Source organism: Nannospalax galili, unplaced genomic scaffold (assembly GCF_000622305.1).
Source record: "Nannospalax galili isolate Female #2095 unplaced genomic scaffold, S.galili_v1.0 scaffold856, whole genome shotgun sequence".
NCBI classification, from domain to species: domain Eukaryota; kingdom Metazoa; phylum Chordata; class Mammalia; order Rodentia; family Spalacidae; genus Nannospalax; species Nannospalax galili.
The window spans coordinates 1,642,863-1,662,548 of record NW_008339573.1 but is presented as its reverse complement, the minus strand read 5'-3'; the positions used below and the strand labels follow the sequence as shown (position 1 = coordinate 1,662,548).

At 43.2% G+C, this 19,686-nt stretch overlaps 2 protein-coding genes and 1 long non-coding RNA gene across 3 annotated transcripts in view; 2 read left to right on the top strand and 1 right to left on the bottom strand.

The window, feature by feature from the left end:
* The first annotated feature begins 854 nt into the window (after positions 1 to 854).
* Srp19 (signal recognition particle 19) lies at positions 855 to 6,079 on the top strand. Its single transcript, XM_008834310.3, has 5 exons — positions 855 to 1,004; positions 1,853 to 1,928; positions 3,262 to 3,333; positions 3,435 to 3,546; positions 5,570 to 6,079. The coding sequence occupies exons 1-5, from the start codon at positions 964 to 966 to the stop codon at positions 5,701 to 5,703; spliced, it is 435 nt and encodes a 144-aa protein (XP_008832532.1). The 5' UTR covers positions 855 to 963; the 3' UTR covers positions 5,704 to 6,079.
* Positions 6,080 to 12,758: 6,679 nt separating this feature from the next.
* LOC115070595 lies at positions 12,759 to 19,016 on the top strand. Its single transcript, XR_003849747.1, has 3 exons — positions 12,759 to 13,703; positions 14,286 to 14,327; positions 18,919 to 19,016. It is a non-coding gene; the product is annotated as an uncharacterized LOC115070595 (long non-coding RNA).
* The window catches only part of Reep5 (receptor accessory protein 5), a 37,624-nt gene continuing 33,215 nt past the window's right edge, over positions 15,278 to 19,686 (bottom strand). Inside the window, exon 5 of the mRNA XM_008834309.3 lies at positions 15,278 to 17,410. Within this exon, the coding sequence (XP_008832531.1) occupies positions 17,361 to 17,410 (50 nt within the window). The 3' untranslated portion in view covers positions 15,278 to 17,360. The remainder of the gene's footprint in view (positions 17,411 to 19,686) is intronic.

Sequence of the window (19,686 nt, the reverse complement as noted above, 5' to 3'; positions counted from 1 at the left end):
AAGAGTTGGGTCTACCGGCCAGAGAGTCTTATATTCTTAAGCAGTGTTGAGGGATTTTCTGCCACCATAACACAACCTCCTTTGACTCCAGCTCCAGGGGACCCCACGGCTCTGGCCTCCTCGGGCTCCTGTACTCATACGCACATACCCACACACAGACACATAATCAGAAATATAAAATATTTTAAAAATCTTTTTAGAAGAATGAGAAATTGAAACCAAGAGAATTGCAGGTGTTAGAATAGCATCTTTTAAGCTCTAATAACTCAGTTGTTTTTCCACTATTATTTCAGTCAAAAAATCCAAAAACCTCTGCTTTTTTTCTCCAACTTTTTTTTTAAAACAAGGGCTCCATAAACACGTAAAGTTGCACTATCGTTTTCTAGCTCTGTTTTGTCACTTGAACTTTGACATTAATGGGGGCGGAGTTCTTCCCCTCCTACATAGCATCCGCAAAAATGGGAATTTTAAGCTGTGTCCACAGAAGTTTAAAAACCTAACATTTATACAGCACACTGATACACAATGCCAAAAATGTTGCTAGTTGCACTAACTTTGAACTTTGCCAACCTTCAGCTGCAGATCCCAGGAGCAGATAAAAGTATAAACGAGTACTCAGCCTATTCTTCCTGTATTGCGTTCCAAACTACAGACACCTAGGTAAACAACCTAGGTTATATGGTGAGCGTAAACAGTGTCACCAGCTTCCGGGGGGAAAACGAGGTGCGGCAACTCAAAAGGACCAAAGACCCCAGTACCGGGTGAGAAGCCGCCCTGCGCTCTTCTCGCGAGAGGAAAGTTTTCCAAGACACGTCGCCCTAGAGATCCATGCGCAGAGCGCCTGGCGCAGGAACCAATGGATGGGAACTTCCGCCGGAAGAGCCGGCGGTCTTGGAGCTGCGGGTCAACTTCCGGCTGGTGTTGGGCCTGGGTAACTTGCGGTGCAGCTGTGGCCTGGTGGAGATGGCGTGCGCCGCCGCGCGGTCCCCGGCGGACCAGGACAGGTGGGTCCTCAGGAGGGTGGCTGGGGCGCCGCCATCGCGGACCTCAGCTTCCAAGCTCCGCCCCCCTCGGGAACTCTTGACAGGCTGTTGTGTCACAGTAACAGTTGCCGCATTATTTTGTTTCAGTCTTGCTTTGGGTTTTGGTCTTTTTAAGGCAGGGTCTCCCTGTAGCCCCAGCTGGCCTGGAACTCACTATGTAGACCAGGCTGGCCTCGATCTCAGAGATCCGCCTGCCTCTGCCTCCCTAGCGCTTGGGAGTAGCCAAGCCCAGCCATCTTTTTAAAAACATTTAGAGTGTATGTGTTTGTGTGGGGGGTACATACATACATATATGTGCATATGCACATGTATGTGGAGGTAGGTGCTCGCAGAGGCTAGCAGAGGGCATTGGATCCCCTAGAACTGGAGTTGTGAGCTGCCAGACCCTTTGTAAGAGCAGCAGGCACTCTGAACCACCAACCAGCCCCTTAGTTTTTTTGTTTGTTTTGCAGTGCTGAGTATTGAGCACAGGTCCTCCCTCAAACTAAGATCAGTTGGGGGAATTTTGTCACCTTTGCTTTGAGACAGGGTCTCCCTGTATCTCCAGCTGGCCTGTAACTTACTGTGTAGACAGGCTCCTCCTGCCTCTCCCTCCCAAATGATGGGATTAAATTTTCCTGTCATTTTAAAATCTACTAGGGGCTGTATCATCAGAGGTCTCGGGAGTAGTATCCTTTTTAAGTGAGTTAAGTAAAATTGAGGTGAGGCGATACAAGGAACAACTGTTGAGTGATTAGCAGTAGTAGATGTGCCTGCAGTGGTGATGACACTGTTTAAATACCACTCCAGTTATGCTTTTTCTGTGGCAGGTTTATCTGTATCTATCCTGCTTATTTAAACAATAAGAAGACCATCGCAGAGGGGAGGCGGATTCCCATAAGCAAGGTGAGTGCCTTCCCTAGGCTCCAGAGGTAATGGCCACAACTGCTCCTCCTACTTCACTACTTTCCTTTGGGATCCTAACAGCAGCCAAGATTTTTTTTTTTTTAAAGTATGTGTATGTGTATGTGTGGAGGGGAGGGGAGGGAGTATGTGAATGTGAGGGCAGGTACATGTGGAAGCCAGACCTGTTGAATTCCCCTGGCATTTGTGAGCTGCCTGAAGTGATTACTAGTAATTGAACTTGGGTCCTCTGGAAGAGCAGTATGTGCTCTTAACTGCTGAGCCGTCTCTCCAGCCCACCTCCAGCCCCGTTGAATGTAGTTTAATTCTAGTTGTTCTACAGGAAGAGTTTCTCACCAGCAGCACCACTGACATTTTAATTGATTGATTTTCATTTGTGTCCATGTGTATGTCTGCGGGTGGGAATGTGCACGTGAGTTCGGGTACCTGCAGAGGCCAGAAAAGAACATCAGATCCCCTGGAGCTGGAGTTACAGGTGGTTGTTAGCCACCCCACATGGGTGCTAGGAATGAATTCTGGTCCTCTGCAAGAGCAGTATTGGCTCTTAACTGCTAGCCATCTCTCTAACTCCCATTGACATTTGAGTCAGATAATTCTTTGTTGTGAGAGACTGTCCTGTGCATTTTAAGATGTGTAACAACTTCCCTGGCTTCTCTGTGCTAGATAACAGTTTCCTTTCTTCTTTAGTTGTCTTGAAGCAAAACTGTCTTCAAATATTCTCTAGGGGAGGGAGATGTAAATTTCCCCTGCTAAGAAGTACTGTTTTTCACAGTACAGTATCACATTGTTTGAATAAACCACTCACTTTTCTTCTGTTGATGGATAATTGGGTTTTCTAGTTTGAGGCTATTATAAATAGTGCTATTATGAACAGGCTTGAGCTCATCTTTTGGGGAACATATTTTTGTATTTCTGTTGTATATACCTAAATTGTAGAGCCATAGCGAATCATATGCTCAACTTTAGTAGATATAATCAATATTCTAAAGTGATTGCATAGTAAACATTTAACCAGTCAGTTTGCATTGACCACCTACTCTGTTCAAAATACTATGTTAGGTGCTAGGGAATATATTGTCCAAGTCCTTTTCCTCATAAAAGTTTGTGTTCTATTGGAAGAAAGGTTAGCACACAGGTATGTATCACTGTTATTCCTAGAGCTTTTTAAATTACAATAGAAACAACTGTACAAAGTAAAAAAGGAAACTAGGGTTTAATCTGTGTTTTGATCATAGTATTTGAAATGATTTATACAAGCAAATAGCTGTATCTACTTAAACTCAGCTATTGATTGTTTCTCTTTTTAACTATTCAGGCTGTTGAAAATCCTACAGCTACAGAGATTCAAGATGTATGCATGGCAGTTGGACTGAATGCATTTCTTGAGGTATGATATGATTCTTTCTTCACTTGTTCCATAATAACAATAATAATAATATCTCGTTGTAATAAATTTCTGAAAGGCTGTTTTTGTTTTATTTGTGTTAGAAAAATAAAATGTATTCCAGAGAATGGAATCGAGATGTTCAGTACAGAGGCAGAGTCCGGGTACAGCTCAAACAGGATGATGGCAGCCTGTGTCTTGTACAGTTCCCATCACGTAAGCTTTTTTAAATTAATATATAAAATTCAAGGATAGGTTATTCCCATACAACATTTCTTTTTTAAAAAGTTCCAAAACTGGCCTTTCAAGGGATATAAATAGTATGCATTTGTAATCATGGCACCAGGAAAGCCGAGGCAGGAGGATTGCCAGAAGTTCAAAGTGCACCTGGGCTACATAACAAGCACCCATCTCAAAAGCAAAACAAAAGGTCTAAATAAATTTGCATCCTACAGATTAACTTAGAGAAAGGATTACTGTTGACAGAGATAACAGTGGCTCTGTTTTATTTAGGTTAAGAGCTTATATAATGAAGCTTACTGTTTCTCAAAACAAATTGTTCCGTAAACGTTTTATAAACCTCAGTAAGGCCATAATTACTTTTGGGTTAAGAGTGTAACATTAAATGGGTAAATATTAATTGCAATTTCAGATCCTAGAGACCTTTGAGGACTCTTCATGATGTCTTTCATTAATAAATCTAAATGGACAGGCCTGGTGGTACAAGCTCGTAATCTCAGCTTCTTGGGAAGCTAAGGCAGAAAGACTGTCAAGTTCAAGGCCTGCCTGGGATATAGAGTGAGCTCAAGGCCAATCTGAGCAATGTAGCAACCTTGTCTCAAAAAGTAAAAAGGTTGGGGATGCAACTCAGTTAAGAACACTTGGGTAACTTGTATGGGGCCCTGGGTTCAATCCCAGGACTGCAAAACAAAAAAATAAGCCTAAGAGCAATAGTGAATGAAAAAAGCCAAAATAGTCATAGTGTGGTACCACTCGTGTAAACTTAAAAATAAATATTGATACTTTTATTGACAAACATATGTAATATTGTTTATTGATAGAAATGCTTTTGAAATGAACTGGAAGGTGAAGCACTCCCTTTTAGGCAGTAGTTAACTAATGGTGAGTAGTACAATAGGGGATGGAGACAGACTAGCACTGTAATTGTCTTACTCGATTCAGATAGATTGGTTTTTATATACCAAATGCTATCTGGTATTGCCAGAAACAAGATTCCGACTCAAGAATGGCAAATAGGGCTGGGAAAGTGGCTCAGTGGTAGGTACCTGCCAGGTATACACAAGGCCCTGGATTCTCATCTTAGCACCACACGTGCATGCATGCCCACAAACACAAGAATATTTCTGGTTTGTGTTTTTCTCCTATTATTTTCCCATACTGTCACAGCCAAAAACAGACACACAAAAAGATTGAAGAAATGTTAAAAATTGTTGCAAAGAAAATACTTCTATCTCTAATAAGACAGCAAACAGACTGGGCATGGTGGCACATGCCTTTCATCTCAGAACTTCAGAGGCTGGAAGTTTAATTCTGTGAGTTTGAGGCCAGCCTGGCTTATATAGAGTTCCAGGCTACCCATTGATACATAGTGAGAGCTTTAAAAAGACAGGAAACGGCAAAGCTATAAAGCTTGGTGTGCTGGAATAAGGAAGGTAGCTTGTGGTTGGACAGAGCAGGGATATGCGTTTGTTTGTAAGATCTGGACATAGGAGTAAGGCGGCTGTCGCTTAATGATGTTTAGATTTCCAGGCTTCTCTAATTCTGTTTTTAATTTGATGTTTAGATATAATCTCTTTACTCGTCAAGCCAATTACAAGGGCCAAGACCAGAAGTTTTTGAGACAGGGTCTCACTAGCCCTGGCTAGCCTGGAACTTGGTATTATAGACCAGGCTAACCTGAAGCTCACAGAGATTCACCTGCCTCTGCCCCTGAGTGCTGGTATTAAGGTTATGTGCCACCACACCAGCCTAAGATCAGAATTCTTGTTTCAGTGTTTTACATTTGATTTTTTTCATTTATGTATCTTCAGCATTGTTCACACTCTCAGTACATTCTCTTCAAGAGGCACCCCCTTGAGCGGCCCCTGTCCTCATAGTCATCTGATTTTTAAAGTCACTGCTCATTTTCTTGATGTGATAGCTTCTTAAACCTGATGATGTTCAAGTTAATAACATCTAATGTTTTAGATTATTGCACTAACCTAACTTCTGGTCCTAGGTAAGTCAGTAATGCTGTATGCAGCCGAAATGATTCCCAAACTAAAAACAAGGACACAAAAAACAGGAGGCACTGACACAAGTCTTCAGCAAGGAGAGGGGAGTAAAAAAGGGAAAGGCAAGAAGAAGAAGTGATGTGCGAGCGTGACGTGACGCACGGTCCTACTGAGGGACATGGGTGGAGGTGCCTCGTGTCCAAGGGAAGCAGCATTTTGTTTGCGTCATTTAACTGAACTGTGAACACTTGTGGCACCTATCTCCAACATCAGCATTCACAGTGAATTAAGTTTACATCAGAAGTTTGCATCCAGCTTGTATACAGTATAAAGGAAAGAGGTGTGTGTCGGGAAGAAAGAGTATTTTTTAATGCATAATGACTTTCTCATATGTGACTTGAAAATCCTGTATCTGTCCTCTGTGTAAACATATATTTCAGGTGAATAAGTTTAGTAAGACTTGAAATACACATTTTGTTCACCTTTTAAGTTAGTGAAATAAAATTTTAAACTGACTTCTGTAGCTTTTACTTACGAAACACGCCAGTAGGCTGAGGGAACACCTTTAATCCCAGTACCCAGGAAGCAGGGGCAGGTGGATCTTTAAGTTTGAGGCCAGCCTGGTCTACATAGCAAGTTCCAGGCCAGCCAGGGCTACATAGCGAGACCCTGTCTTAAAAAAATAAAATACCAGGGGCTGGAGAGATGGCTCAGTGGTTAAGAACACTGATTGTTCTTTCAGAAGACCTGGGTTGGAATCCCAGCACCCACATGGCAATTAACAAGTGTCTGAAACTCCAGTTCCAGGGAATCCGACAACCTCTTCTGCCCTCACGGGCATTGCACGACACAGGTGCACTTACCTACATGCAGGCAATATACACACACACATAAAATAAAAATAGTTAAAAAATACCAGTAGAGATTATTAATGTGAATAAAATTGGTAGTTCAAAGTGGAACCATGTGAGCTAGGTCTTTTTGAGACAGGGTCTCCCTGTAGGCTCAGCTGGCCTGCAACTTACTATGTAGACCAGGCTGGCCTTCAACTCATAAAGATCCACCTGCCTCTGCCTCCCAAGTACTGGGATTAAAGGCATGCACCACCACACCCATCTAAATTTGATTATTTTGTAGCTTTGTGAACATGGTGTCTGGACTAGTGAGATGGCAAAGTGCTTGCTACACCAGCATGAAGAGTTCAGATTCCCAGGTCCCAAGGAAGAGCCAGCTGTAGAGGTAGGTGCACAGCTGCAACCTGAACACTTGGTGGGTGGGGAAAAGGCAGGTCCCAGAGGGCAGCTGGCCAGCCAGTCTAGCTAAAACCATTTGAGTGCCAAGTTCAATGAGAGACCCCATCTCATAAAGTAAGGTAGAAAACGAGAGGAAGACACTCGATGTCAACCTCCACACGTGCAAACGCACATACTTGACCACACACATGTCCAAGCCAGTAGAATGTCACATCATGTAGGATGCTATCATGTAGCACTGGAGAGGGAGAGGCCAGCTGAGAAGCCAGGATGACAGACTACTGAGAAACTGTCTCAAAACAAAAAGATACTGTTCCCACTGGAATTCTAAAAATGACCTTTGCTTTAGCATTTCCAAGTGCACTTTCTTTGAAGAAACTAACTCGGAAAGATTCTTCTGAATTCATTGCAAAGCACTTCCTAGAAGTGATTTTGAGCTACTGTAGATCACTATCCTCTGGACACATCAGTCATTGTCCTCTTGAACTCTTAGCAGTTGTGTTTGCTAGCAGGAGACTTACACCAGAATGGGCCCATTAGCTCCGTTAGCTTTCAGCCATACTGGCCCTCCCCTTCCTAAAGATAGACAGTTGCTGGGGGTTGAAGGAAGAGCAATGCTCCTCAGTCAATCATAAGTTGCCCATGCTCCTGCAAGTAAACCTAACTCAACTCATTAGCTCACCAAGCTAAGCTTGAGTGGAATCATTTCTTTGGTCTGTTGTTGCTGCCCTGTCTACAGGAATAGATATTTGTTCATCTTCCAGGAAACTTCACATAACACTTGCTGACTGAAGTAGGGCAGGGCAGAACCAAGCATGAGTTTAGGAGTTGCCTTGTTCGTGCTGTGAGTGATGAGCCATGCAACTGAAGCTAAGATGCCCAAAGGTGGAGTGTCCAGAGGGTGCATCCCAAGATGCAGTAGAAGTTAACACTACCCATGCTCTAAGTGAAAGGCATGCAACTAAGGTGACCTCCATAAAGGTGCAGTGTCCTGGGAAAGAGTGGCCGTCATCTTTGTGGTATTAAGTGGAAAGCCTCCTTGATGCATTGGGCCCACCAGGTAAGTATAAGCATGCCCCAAAATGGCTGATGGCTAAAGCATATATTACAGGGCCTAGAGAGAGAGTTCAGTGGTTAAGAGTACTTGCTGCTCTTGCAGAGGACCAGGTTTTGGTTCCTGGCACCCACAAGGTGGCTCACAACCACCCATAAGTCCAGTTCCATGGGATCTAACACCTTCTGGCCTCTGCAAGGAACCAGGCATGGACATGGTATGTACACACATCTTTCTTTAAAATCCTGGCGTGCCCCCCTCCATCTGCCTTGGGCTGCCTTCGTGCTGCCACAGAGCTCCCTACTAGCCTAACAAGTGCACCTCTCACCACTCATGAAAGAAGCTGCTTTTTGCAATAGATGGAGACTATTAACAGTTTCACAGCTGGTCAAAAGCAACATGTAGGAAACATCATCTGAACATTGTGCCTTGAACTGGTCAAATTCAGAAAGGCTATTTGGGGACAAGGTCTCTTACAGCCCAAGTTGGCCAGGAACAGGCTGAGGATGACCTTGAACTGACAGTCCTTCCACTTCTGGAGGGCCTGCATGGCACCAACCTGGTGTATGTGGTGTTGGGGATCAAGCCCAGGCCTAAAGCATACTAGCCCAGCACGCTACCAAATGAAGTATATCCCCAGGACAAAAGACTTTAAAAAAAAAAATGTATTACTCTGTGTAGATGTGTGGGCGGGTGCACATGTGCCACCATACACATGTGGAGGTCAGATGGACAACTTTGCCAGAGTGAGTTCTCTGCTTCCACTATGTGGATCCAGGGATCAAACTTATATCACAGGCTTGGTGGCAAGTGCCTTTACTCACTGAGCCATCTCTGTGGCCCAAGACTTAGGTAGAAAGTCTATCCCAGCATGGCTCACAAGTCTATGGGACCTGGGCACAGACAGATAAGATCTATCTGCGTGCTGTGGAAGCAGATTAACAACGGCTGTAACTACCCATCTGTATTAGTTACTATCTTGTTGCAACAACATCCCTGACAAGAGCAGCTTGTAGAAGGAACGGTTGACTGTGTCTCAGAGGATACAATCCATCCTGGTTGGGAAATCATGTCAGCAGAAGCTTGAGGCAGCTAGTCACATTGATTGGCAGCCAGGAAGTAAAGACTGTTGATTGATTGTGTTGAGCTCACTTTTTATTTAGCTCAGTACCCCAGCCAACGAGATGGTGCCACCCACAGTTAAGGTGGGTCTTCCCACCTTAATTAACCTAATCTAGATACTTCCTCACAGACATGGCAAAGACTTGTCTCCTTGGTGACTCTAGTTTCTATCAAGTTGATATGAACCATCATACTCTCGTTCCTTAAGACAAAGGCTGCATAATCTGAGGCAATATATGAAAAACCAGTCCCTGATGGACTAGCTCATATGAGCCATTAGAAGAGACACTTGGTTTATAATGCACCGAGGTCCCTATCAGTATCAGGGATGGAGGACAACAGAGAAAGGACAGGCATTACTGAGAAAACTGGGCATGTGAGAGGCAGTGTTTGATGCCCAGGTCACAGGACTGTGTAGGAGTGTGCTCACAAGAGAGTAAAGAATTAGGGCTGGAGAGATGACTCAGTAGTTAAAAGCACTGGCTACTCTTGCAGAGGGCCCAAATTCAGTTCCCAGCACCCACATGGCAGCTAACAACCATCTTTAACTCCAGTTCCAGGGGATCCAACACCACCTTCTGGCCTTTGTGGGCAATGAATGACATGGATACATTAACATACATATAGGCAAAACACTCATTAAAAAAAAAATTGTTTTTGGTCTTTTTGAGACAGGGTCTCCCTGTAGCCCAGGTGGCCTGGAATGCACTATGTAGACCAGACTGGCCTTGAACTCAGAGATCTGCCTGCCTCTGCCTCCTGAGTGCTGAGATTAAAGGTGTGTGCCACCACACCTGGTGAAATTTTTAAAAAATTAAAATGAGGTTGATTGAGCAGGGGCTTCAGGACTGGAATGGAGCTTTAGTGGCTCTACTGGGCCCCTCAGTGGGATATGATCTTCAGGAGGTAGGAGAGGCTCCATCAGAGCTGAATGATTTAGACTGGCATGTAAACTTAATTCATAAAGCACTAAAATCAAGAGGGGTAAGAATAAGAGAAAGGAGCCTGCCTGAGTTCCTTGAAAGCAAATGTGGCAAGATATGTGTCACATATGTGTGTTCACAGAGTAGAGTTCCTAGGAAAAAAACGCAGACACCAAATTCAGTGCTGTGAATCTTAGGAAGGCTTTAAAACCTGGGTAAAAAAGGTATAAATACTAGAGCAGTGCAGGGGAAAAGAGGACTAAGCCAGAGGGGAGCAGTTATTCCCCCAGAGGAAGCTGAGGACATTTATCTTTCTCAAGAAAGTATACTGGGGTGGAAATTGTTTGCCCGACCTAGGGCTCTCTCAGCAGCAAGCTGCAGCCCCAGAAACTGTCAGGCCCAGGGAACATTTGTGGGCAGAGCACCTACAAACAGCCATGCTTCAGTCCTGTTCAGTCAGAGCCACCCCGGGCCCCACTGGGCCTGCTGGAGCTGGGCTAGGCCTGGCCACCCTGTGGCAGTACCCAAGATGAGGCAGCAGGATGGTTCATAGATACCGTGATAGAATCTTTTCCATGCTCTATTGGACCTTGCTCACGTTTTCCTTTTATGTTTTTCTGAGCTGCTGAGTCCCTAGATCAACTGGCACTTGCTTGGAATGATGGATGGTGGGCTTTCACTGACCCTGCACATGCTTATGCCTAGCTTTGTTTCAGTGTGTGGCACTGTTCTGGTTCATTTCTCCATTACTGTGGCAAAACACGCTGATCAATACCAACTTGGGGAGGAAAGGGTTTATTTGGTTTATACCTCCTGGGTCACAGTTCATCAGGGAGCTCAAGGTAGGAACTCAGGGCAGGAACCTGGAGGCAGAAGCTGGAGCACAGGCCATGGAGGAATGCTGCTTACTGGCTTGCTCCCCTGGCCCCTTCTCAGCCTGCTTTCTTATGCAACACAGGCCCACCTGCCCAGGGGTGGCACCACCCACAGTGGGCTGGGCCCTCACGTTCCTCAACAATCAAGAAGATGCCCAAAAGACATGGCCACAGGCCAGTCCAATGAAGGCAAGTCCCCAACTGGGGCTCCCTCAACCCAGGTGTGTCAAGTTGACACTAAAGCTATCCAGCACAATTGACCCCTTGTCAACTTGACACACAAACACATCACTATTAAACCATAACCTTTCCAATTCTTAGCCCCAAGATATGATGTTAACATTAATAGCACAACATAAGACAGTACAACCTTTAAAAGTCCCATTGTCCTTAAAAAAATCCAAACACTTAAAAGCCCACAGTCTCTTTTAAAAGTCTCTTAACTGGGCCAGGTGTGGTGGCCAACGCCTTTAATCCCAGCACTCGGAAGGCAGAGGCAGGCGGATCTCTGTGAGTTCAAGGCCAGCCTGGTCTACATAGTGAGTTCCAGGACAGCTGGGGCTGTCTCAAAAAGACAGAAAAAAAAAAAATCTCTTAACTGGGGACTCCTATAAAATCCAAAAACAAGTACTGTCTTATTTCAAAGGGAAGAATTGGGCACACCTAAGCAAAACCGAAGTCCAGCAAAGTAGCTCAAGGCTGGATATCTGGGATTCACTCATGATCTGGGATCCAAAGGGTCTGGCAGCTCCACTTCTTTGACCCTGCCGTCTGCAGCACACACAGCTCGTCTCGCAGATGAGGCCAGCTCCATTCCACACCTACTGCTGTCCTTGGTGGTCATCCCATGGTCCTGGCATTGCCAAAAAGCTAGGGTCTCCACTGAAACTAAGGCTGCTCTTGTAGAGGACCTGGGTTCAATTCCCAGCACCCACATGATGGCTAACAACTGTCTGTAACTCTAGTTTCAGGGGATCTGATGCTCTCTTTGACCTCTGCAGGCATTGCATGACATGGATGCACTTGCATGCAGGAGATACACACATACACATAAAATAATTTTTTAAAAAAACTAAGCAAATAAAAGAACAAAATGTTCCAAAAGAAAATAGCAAGTTTCCATGTACTATAACAATATATTTTACACTGATAAAAAAATTAATAAATCCAGAAGATGGAAAAAGAAAAAACCCACAACCATACTACAGAGTTCCTCAAACTTATATGCCTAAGAATTGCCTAGGGGGCCCATTAAATGCATTTGGATTTATACACACACACACACACACACACACACACACACACACACTACACACAATTTCTTCCCTTTTTTGCAATTCTGGGTATCAAACCCAGGGCCTTGCACATGAGGCAAATACTCTACACTGAGCCACATCCCCTAGTCTTCACCATACTTTGGAAAAGCAAAAGTACCTCATGGCTCAGCTATGGATGGAATATGTAATACAAGCTATGAATAGTGATTAATATTATGAAATATATTGGTAGGACAGGAAGGTGGTTCACATACATGTGTATGATGGGGGGAAGGGAGGAAGCAAAATGAAATCCTCTTCAGATGAGAGTTAATGCCTGTGCTGGATAGCTTTAGTGTCAAGTGGACACACCTGGGTTGAGGGATCCTCAATTGGGGAATTGCCTCCATAAGACTGTCCTGTGGCCCTGATGAAATGTGACCTGGGAGATATAAGCCAAATAAACCCTTTCCTCCCCAAGTTGGTATTGGTCAGAGTGTTTTGTCACAGCAATGGAGAAATAAACCAGATCAGAAATTGGTACCAGAGAGAGGGGCACTGCTGTGACAGACCTGACGTTGGAGGATTGTTCTCAGACCTCCACATATGCACCACGGCACATGCATATACACATGCATGTGTGCATGTACATATACATATATAGTAAGTATAATTTTAAAAATTCTACTTCACAGCCAGGTGTAATAGCCAATACCTCTAATCCCAGTACTGGGGAGGCTGAGGCAGGAGGATCACCACAAGTTCAAAGCCAGTTGTGTCTCCCAGCAGTCAAGGGTGTGGGCTCAGATGCCACATAGGGAGAGGTGATCGCAAGAGTCTCACCATGGGTGGCTCTCACACCATCCTTACTAGACAAGGTGCGGTGGGAACTGCACAGGTGAGGCAGCAGCAGGAACTAGTGTTTTTCTCATCTGCTTTGGTAGAAATTTCTATCTGGGAGCAAGTTATCACTGGGCCAGGTTCCTCAGAACCCGCTAGTCCTGTGCATTTGGAGGCCAAGGCACAATGGAAGGTAAAAAGTCCTTCAAGGTCATTCAACATGCTTCTGTATGTGGGGTAGCAGTGGGGACATGATGCTCCCTTGCCACCCTTGCAGTAACAGTGCCTGAGCTCAGTGCAGGAGGGGCAGCAGGAACCACACTGGAACCTGCCCTCAGCCCTGGCACTACAGCAAATTCACACAACTGGCTATACCTTGGTTTCAGAGAACAAGTTCCCTGATCTGGTATTTCCCATTCTTCCCCAATGCTTGTTCCCTACACTGCAGAGTATCTAGTGGGCTTGGGTCAGTCACTCTGCCAGCCCAAGTTGGATTCCACAAAGTAGATAACCCCCACACACACCCCAAGCCAGTGAAGTGGAATACCTGCGGCATCCTGGAGATGGGTATATTCAGGGGGTTCAAACTCCTAGAGTGATCTAAGAGCAGTCTAAATTCAGTGTCTCCCTTCTCAAACTGTCTCCTGATTCCAGCATCCAGTGCTTGCTGGGAGATGACAGTAAGGGCCTTTTCAAAGTCAGGCGACTGTGCTAAGTGCCCTAGATGGACTGGACTGACACGCTCCAGTTGCTATGACTGCATCCACGTTGACTCTCTCACTAAGACTCCCTGTCCCCCGGCTCAGAATCGAGATGGTAGGTGCTGGGGTTTTTTTCTTTCTATACTGTTGTTTCAGATCACCAGATCTAACGAAGTTTCAGTCTCTGGATGAATCCAGTGTTCAATGATCACTCCCCTCAGAAAGCAGTAATATACCTAGTATTTGTCTTTGTGAAGGAAGTGAGGGCTGTGCACCTCTGGTCAGCCATTTTGCTCTGGTGTTTGAGTGGTGTGTGTTATGAAAGAGTTAAGAGTGATTAGTACAGGTAGAAGCCAGAAAAACTCAAGAGGTCATGATGGTAGATAGATGATAGATGATGATAGATAGATAGATGATAGATAGATAGATAGATAGATAGATAGATAGATAGATAGACAGATAGATGATAGATAGATGATAGATAGATAGATAGATAGATAGATAGATAGATAGATAGATAGATAGATAGACAGATAGATGATAGATAGGTAGGCAGGCAGGCAGATGGTACTACCTTAAGCCTATGAGACTTCTTTGTGTGTAATGCAGTGTGCAGGCAGAAAACAATGGTTTAGATTTCCTTTTAAATACAGTGCTAATTATTGTTGGAAATAACTGATTGATACTCTTTCTTTAGGAGTCTTTAACAGACAAGCTGACAGGGAAAATTAAAAACCAGGTGAGGAATGGGATTAATAAAATTCAGTTTTCATTTACTTATTACATTTCAATTTGTGGGGATTTTCTATTCTTAATCCAGATTTGAGCAAAATTTTAATACAGTAAATGAACATTAAATATGGCTGCTTACTTATATCGTCTGCCTTATCTGTGGTTTGGCTCTCCTTGGTTTTAGTTACTTACAGTCAGCCACTCTGGCATACAGCATAGCACTGAAAGGTATTTTGATTGGGCCTGTGAGATGGCTCAGTGGGTAAAAAGCCTGATGATCTGAATTCTATTCCCGGGACCTACATGGTTGAAGGAGAGCATCAATGCCCATAAATTGTCTCTGACCACATGCACACTCTGGCATGTGTGCCCACACATAACACACACACACACACACACACACACACACACACACACACACAAAAATAAAAATAAATAAATAAATAAATGTAATAAAATATTTTAAAAGATATTTTGAGACCATAGCCACATATTACAGTGTATTGTAATTGTTATATCTTATTATAATTCTTACTTTGCCAAATTTATAAACTTTGTCCTGGGTATGTATGCAGAGGAAAAAGCAGTACACATAGGACTCAGTACATCCCCCATTTCAGGCATCCATAGGGGTCTTGGAATACATACCACTCTGATAAGGGGGACTTCTGCACACCCATTTCTATTCAGTATTTCACATCTGGAAGATAAGCAATAATTTACCTAAAGGCTATGGTCATTTTCTGCATGGATGGGGGACTCTCCCCAAGGAGCAGTAATGTTATTAATCCAAATGACTGAAGTTTTCAAGTGGGTAAATAATTGCTGCATGAACTCTTCAGAGAATTTAAAATGTTTAGTAGGGATTCTGTAACTTAATATACCTTTGAAATTCCATCCATATACAAATAAATGCATCGTTTCTAGCCAGATACAGCTCAATTCACTTTTCAGCACTTTTAAGTCATGATGATATTTTATTTGGGAATTATAAACAGAATCCAGTTCATAACTTCTGCTAGTAACATACACTTTGAATGCTGAAAGAAGCAACAAATTTCTTGCAGAATGCACTGTAAGAGAAAGCTGTGGTATTAAAGCAACAAGAAAATTGCATTTTAGAATCTATTTTACTATAGTAGCTGGCACTGGCATTAAGCTTTAAGTATGAACAACATGACTGCCTCCCCATCATGTCAAATAACATTTATATATTGATAATCTGATAACACATTCTATACACTAGAAGTGGCTATTCTGACAACAAGAAAGGTGTGCTTTTCCTTATGGAAAATGGAAATAAATACTTTTAGGGACACTTTTTTTTTTTTCAACCTAACAACTGGTTTTCTCCCAATAACAATTCTACTTATTTTCTAGAACCTTTTTTTCTTTAAGTAATGATACCTAATAATCACAATTATTCCCAGAAAAAAACAATTACTATGGCCCGTATTATTATATTAGGGTGATAGTGTCCTTTATCTTTATCTTTTTAATATTTTCTGTCATCATGATCTCAATCATCTGAAGGAGAGCTCATTATTGTTTGTCTTAAAATATTTAATGTTAATTTTGCTAGACAGTTGTTTTAATCTACTTTAGTCTAATTCAAAGGATGTAAAGTTGATGTATGATATACAGAGTGATACAAAGTTTAGGTTTTCAGATCCAGACCTCTTTGACTCATCAAGCTGCAGGCATTCATATAAACTTGAAATGAAGGTATTTAAGTGGAATACAAATAATTCTGACTTGCAAACTAGGGAGACGTCTTGAGTTTGGCCTCACAAGCTAGAGAAAGGGGTGAAAGGTGAAAGCAGCTTTCCTTAGCCACTGCCGACCTGACCACGGGCTGTATCTTACTTCCTTTCACTCTCCCAGAGCCACTGTTAGAGCTGGGTGCCATCCATGCTGCTGCGAATAGTATAAGCAAGCATGTGAATAAGCCAGGGGTGGTAACACAAATCTAGAATCCCAGCACTGAGGAGGTGAAAGCAGGAGGATCTGGAGTTCAAAGTCATACTCAATTATATAATGAGTTCAAGTTCAGCCTGGGCTACATGAAATCTTGTCTCAAACAAATGAAAAACAGTGAAGACATCATATATGTAATCAGCAGTGGGCATGTCTTCATAGGTTCCTTAAACTGAAAGAATATGGGGGTCAGAGGGAGAGTCCAAGGCCACATATTACTCAGCTTTGAAGGCAAAATAGGAATGGTTCACATTCAGCATCTCCAAAACAGACAGATGAAAGCAGGCAAGGAAATATTACTATGTCTATAGAGAATGAGGAGCTATAGATCACTGTGTGTCTGTAAATTTCCCCAATTATCACCAGAGTGGCCAACTGCTCTACAAAGCTGTCCTGGTAGTCAGCATACTATGTTAGGAGACAGCAAGGCCAACTTCCCTTCAACTTCATTTCTCACTGTGTTCATGTGAATTTTACTCATTTGTATTAATTTACTGAAATGTTACTAGCAGCTCATACCAGCAGAACAATACCCTCAGCATTTAGCAGGTGATCTAACTGTACAGAAGTTATAAGCTGCATATAAACCTTCTCTTGGCCCTTCCTCACAGGCATCATGCATGGTATAGCCAAATAACAACACTGCCCTTTATAGTACATACACATTAAAACATTTAAGAATTATATAAGGTAGAACCACAAAGATTTCCTAAATGTAAGTTTGAGAAATACATGCAGCGTGAACCCAGTGAAGCATAGACCCCACAGGATACAGAATCTTAATCTGTTTATATTTCCTGTAGGATAGTAACACATCTGCCTTTTCCTACTCAGAGGCAAAATATTTTCAAAATTGCAGATATTGCCCACTGCATTAAATTTAAATTAAAATGTTCCCTATGTATATAAACTGCAAAAGTAAGCAAAACAACTTCCAACACATTCCATTTATATCAAAACCGTTTCCAAGGCAACATTATTAAATGGTTCTGACACAGTTCCTCACATAATGTGGAGCTCCAGGGGAAGGTTCAGAGGGCAGGCAGCTCTATCCAGCCAGGGTCTAGCTGCCTTTCTTTTCTTCACCCAGTAAATTCACTGTAGCTTTCTTGACTGTTGGGAGAAAAAATTGCATCACAAGTTTTTATAAATCAAGCTTCATGCTCCCATGGCCGTCAGATAACAAGTGGGTGACTCATGTGCACAGGAGTGAACACTGAAGCTGTGGTCAGGGCTGAGAGGGCTTCCAGGAAATGGACAAGGCATCTCTTCAGAGCTCAGATCCTCAAGATGTCAGAAGAATTCTTGAAGATCACCTAGCCTTACCTCATTTTCTCTTACTGGTCAACTAAACTATCTGTCCTCTGTCCTCTAATGATCAAAGTAACAGAAATTCTCATGGTGACAAGAGTCAGAAAAAGGCCCCATACCAGCACTACTTAGACTCTCACTGCACCACTACCCTCAAGATGGGAAGTGGTTTGGAATATATTCTCAGACCCTTTGTGGCATGTGAGATGGAGGGTGGGGCAGAGATGACTGGAAACCACCAGCGAGATTTTACAGATGGTAGCTAGCTGCTTGTGAGAGAACTTAGAGGCTCCTGAGGAGAATCAAGGAGTCCCTCTCTGTCTACAAGCTGCTTGACAGATGCTCTCCCTTTTCTCAGTTAAAGTTACCAAGCAGATAAACAGCAAAGGTCAGGCTTGGTGGTGCCAGCCTTTAATTCCAATGCTCAAGAGGCAGAGGCCAGCCTGGTCTATGTAGCAAGTTCCAGACCAGCTAAGGTTACATAGGGAGACCTCATCTCAATAAAAAAGAAAGAGGGGGAAACAAGGGGAGGGGGGAAGAGGGGGAGAAGGAGGGAAGAAAGAAAAGAAAAATTTAACAATGAAGAAGAAATTACAGCCCTTCTTTCTCAACTAGCCCTGTGTAAAAAATTCCTAGTGAATCTAAAAACCTCTGAGAAAAGTCTATCATGGCATGGTGATGCAGGCCTTTAATCCCAGCACTCGGGAGACAGAGGTAGGTAGATCTTTGAGTTCAAGGCCAGCCTGGTCTACAAAGTGAGTTCCAGGTTAGCTGGGGCTATAGGGAGACCCTGTCTCAGAAAAAAAACAAAAAAAAAAAACACACAACCGGAGTGTATCATATCAAATAAAATAAATAAAATTAGGTATCAGAGTACTGATATGAACAAGAACAAAGAAGCTGTAAAATATGGGCAAACGAGTCAAAATGGCATCACCAGAGGTTGCTAATTAGGCTGAGGACAAGGGAAAACAGTAAAGGACCTCTTAAAAAGAAACTGCTAATCCTAAAGAGAACAAAAAGGCTACAAGTTAGAACATACTTAGAGTTGCAGAAACATAAACTGGAACATACTGTATGCCCTTGGGAGAGATGGGGGAATGTCCTTCTAGACCTGTAGGCATGTCCAACCTCTAGCCTGCAGGTCATGTGCATCTCAGGATAGCTAAGGATGCAGCCAACACATCTAAGAGAACAGCAACATGGCAGAAGGCTGGCCACCCCACTCAGACATCAGTGCTATGGAATACTGTCTGGGTAAGACCTGGCTTCCCTAGTGCTCAGTCCACCTCTTTCGCCTTTTACCACAGAGCTCTTCAAATATCTGCTACAGGAGGGACTGGAGAGATGGCTCAGCAGTTAAGAGCATTGACTGTTCTTACAGAGGACCTGGGTTCAATTCCCAGCACCCACATGGCAGCTAACAACCATCCATAACTCCAATTCCAGGGGCTCTGATGCCTTCTTCTGACCTCCTCAGGTAATGCATGACATGGATGCACTTACACACATACAGGCAATAAATACATACACATAAAAAAATAAAATGAAAATCTGCTACAGGGGCTGGAGAGATGGCTCAGTGGCTGCTCTTGCAGAAGACAGAGGTTCAAATTCTAGCACCCACATGGTGGCTAACAACCATCTGTAACTGTAGTTCCAGGAGATCTGATGCCCTCTTCTGACCTCCTCAGATATTGCATGACATGTGTGCACTTACATGCATGCAGGCTATACACTCATACACATAACATAAAAAATAATAAATTAAAAGATAAAAAATTTTGGAAAAAAATAAAATATTTTAAAAAATCTGCTACATGATATGTGGATCCTAGCACCAAATCCTTTAAAATTCCAGGTCCTTTTAATAAGATGATGCTATACAGCAGCCCCTTCAGCATGAAATAACTACCATCATCACGACTTCAGCTGAGCCTGATCACTAAACATCATCACAATTGGGCTTGTTGACAGTTGTGCTCATTCATTAAAGGAGGGTCAAGCAGGGTCAATGGCCCCTCCCCAGAGTATCCAGCCACTCTTCCCAGCCAACTGTATGTAATTTGACCCTAATC